A 2,613-nucleotide genomic window follows, 5' to 3' on the forward strand; every position below is an offset into this window, starting at 1 on the left:
ATTACTTCCTCAATACAAACAATATGTTAAGGTTTGAAAAAATATGGCTATGTTTGCTAAAAAGAAATTGTCCAACATTAATTATTAGAATCAGAAGGCTGAACCCCCGAGTCTCCATAAATGCTGTTCTAATATCGATCACCAATCAAATATTTAAATGATCAAATCCACCCCTACGACATAAATTTCAATAAAGAGAATAGCAACCACACATTAAAGTTCATCTTCCTCCACAGAGAACCTCAATCTCTTGTTTCCTTTTGGTCTTGCTATTGGTGCATTCATGGCTGCCATTTTCACATTATACCTTGACCTTTGACGATCATTCCACATCCACGGGCTGTTCCAATCAGTAGTATCCTCATTGACAAGATGAGTCCATTTAGCCCTTCCCCTACGCCCGAAATTCTTGACCTGCATCACCTTGGGAAGTCTTGTTTTATCCATTTTATCCTCTCCAGTTGGGGCAGAATAATCTCTTCCTAAAACGCCATATTCATCATCAGAGTCCGAACGGAAGAAAGCTCCCCTGTGGTGATCTCTCTGCATGAACTTAAGCTTCCCCTTTCGGGGCTGTGGCGCAGGAGGTGAGGGAGGATTCTTCCTCTCCCAGTACTCCTTCCTCTCTTGATCATTCATCTTCTCTCCTTCAAAATGACTGCTTCCCTTGCTGCCCTCTCCTTCTTGAGCCTGGCCCTCTCTCTTGCCTTCCAAGCTGCTTTAGTATCCTCCTCAGGATCATTGTCAGTGTCAACATCATCATTTGCCGAATCCTGATTCATCAAACCCTTGTGAATCTCTTCGTCTTTCCGAATCTCTTCGAGCACCATTCTCCTTGTCTCTTTCTTCCTCTCCTCCAGCTCCCTTCTCCTCGCTTCCAGGGCCTGCTCTTCGGCCTCCTCAAGTCTCTTACGTTCAACTATCGTGTCTCTTGTGGACTTGGACAAAAATACAGGCTTCACTGTAACTACTTCACCAGCAATCTCATCCTCCTCCTCTTCTTCTTCTTCTTCGTAGTCCTCATCGGATTCATCTTCCGAGTAGTAGTCATCAGTCTCAAACTCCTCTTGTTGTTGTTCCTGCTCCCTCTGACGAAGCAACCTCTCCTTAATCCTTCTTCTTCTTTCCTCCAAAGTCTCTGCGTCCTCTTCTTCTTCCTCCTCCTCCTCCTCTTCAGTTGTGTCAACAATCTTGGCACCGCGGATGCGCCTCTTTACACTCCTCCTCTCGGCCAAACGACGTAGTCTTGGATCATCATCACGAGTTGAGAAGGATTTGTACAAGATGGTAATCCCTTCTTCGTCGGAGGAGCAGGTATCACGATCGTTTGCCCACTCTGGGGCTTTTCCAGGCCAGTATCTTTTAACTTTTGTCGATTCCCTAATTTTGCCTCGCATCGCCATAATCTCACGTATGTGTCAGAAACCCTAATTTTGCAGGCTCAAAAATTCTATGCTGAATTTTAAACAAAATAGTTGGGCACAGCAATATTTATATATAGATCATTATTAATTCCACTAGGAAACCTCGGTTAATAAGGAAAGAGACTCCTTTTCTCATCAAGACTTTCCATGTTTCATTAGGATTTCACGCACTAATTAATAGTATTCTGACCTTCTGACCTTACTTTTTGTAGAAATTACTTCTGTAGTTCTATATATACTAGCATGAAAGGACCGACCATGACCCCTTGCTTTTCAGGCTGTTATGAAATTAGGCCTAAATGAGTATTCCTGTCCCGACTAGGAGAAGTCATTAAGTTGTCATGTGCTTGGCTTGTGTGTTAGTTAATTAGTCATTAATTGAGTCAGTTAAGGTTAAGTGGTTAATTAGTTATTCTGTTAGCTGTAACCAATATGTGGAGGACACGTATCCGTGGTAGGTAGCTCATCTTGGGCTATATAAACCAGATCTTATATTCCTTATCTTATCGATCAATATATCTGCAATTTCAATTTCTTTCTTTTCTCTTTAGCTCTCTTTTTCATCTGTTGATTTCCAATAGTTAGGGTTAGCACCCTAACAATTGGTATCAGAGCTCCAAATCATGGGGCCGGGGAGCGCTCTACCACAATACTCATCTGCACCGCCGCGTCCGCCTGACCCTAGTAATTTTGGCCTCTACGGCGGGGGTTACAGTCGCTCAGACTGTTATTGTCTTCAAGATACCCACCAATTTCATAGAGAGTTCACTCAATTTTCATCCCAACCAAGCTACGTACCCACCACATTCATCATCCCAAACAATCATCAATGGGTATGTTTTCCGTCACCAGTTTCCACATCTTTCTGCTCAGTTGAGCACCAATGCACGTCTGCCCCCACCTCCTTCTTCCGCCCACCATTATCATTTTCAGTCGTATCATTTTCAGCAGCCTACACCACCTACACCGCCGGGCCACTATCCACCACCTCCGCCTCTTGTTCCGAACCCCCAAAACACGCCGTATCATTTTCAGCACCAACCTTCGGTCATAATCGGACACCCCAAAGAGCCTCTCTCGCCTCTACCTCCTTATCATGTTGCTTCGGCTTCCCCCAACCCTCAACACGAATCACTTAACCCACCAGTCAATTACCCTCACTCTGATTCATCTATTTCCCACCATCAAA

At 44.0% G+C, this 2,613-nt stretch overlaps 1 protein-coding gene across 1 annotated transcript; it reads right to left on the reverse strand.

The window, feature by feature from the left end:
• Window positions 1–635: 635 nt before the first annotated feature.
• On the reverse strand, window positions 636–1,403 carry LOC112194354 (microfibrillar-associated protein 1A). The gene has a single exon (XM_024334604.1). It carries the CDS (start codon window positions 1,401–1,403, stop codon window positions 636–638), a length of 768 nt encoding a protein of 255 aa, XP_024190372.1.
• Window positions 1,404–2,613: the final 1,210 nt, after the last annotated feature.

This window comes from Rosa chinensis, chromosome 3 (assembly GCF_002994745.2).
Source record: "Rosa chinensis cultivar Old Blush chromosome 3, RchiOBHm-V2, whole genome shotgun sequence".
Classification (NCBI taxonomy): Eukaryota; Viridiplantae; Streptophyta; class Magnoliopsida; order Rosales; family Rosaceae; genus Rosa; species Rosa chinensis.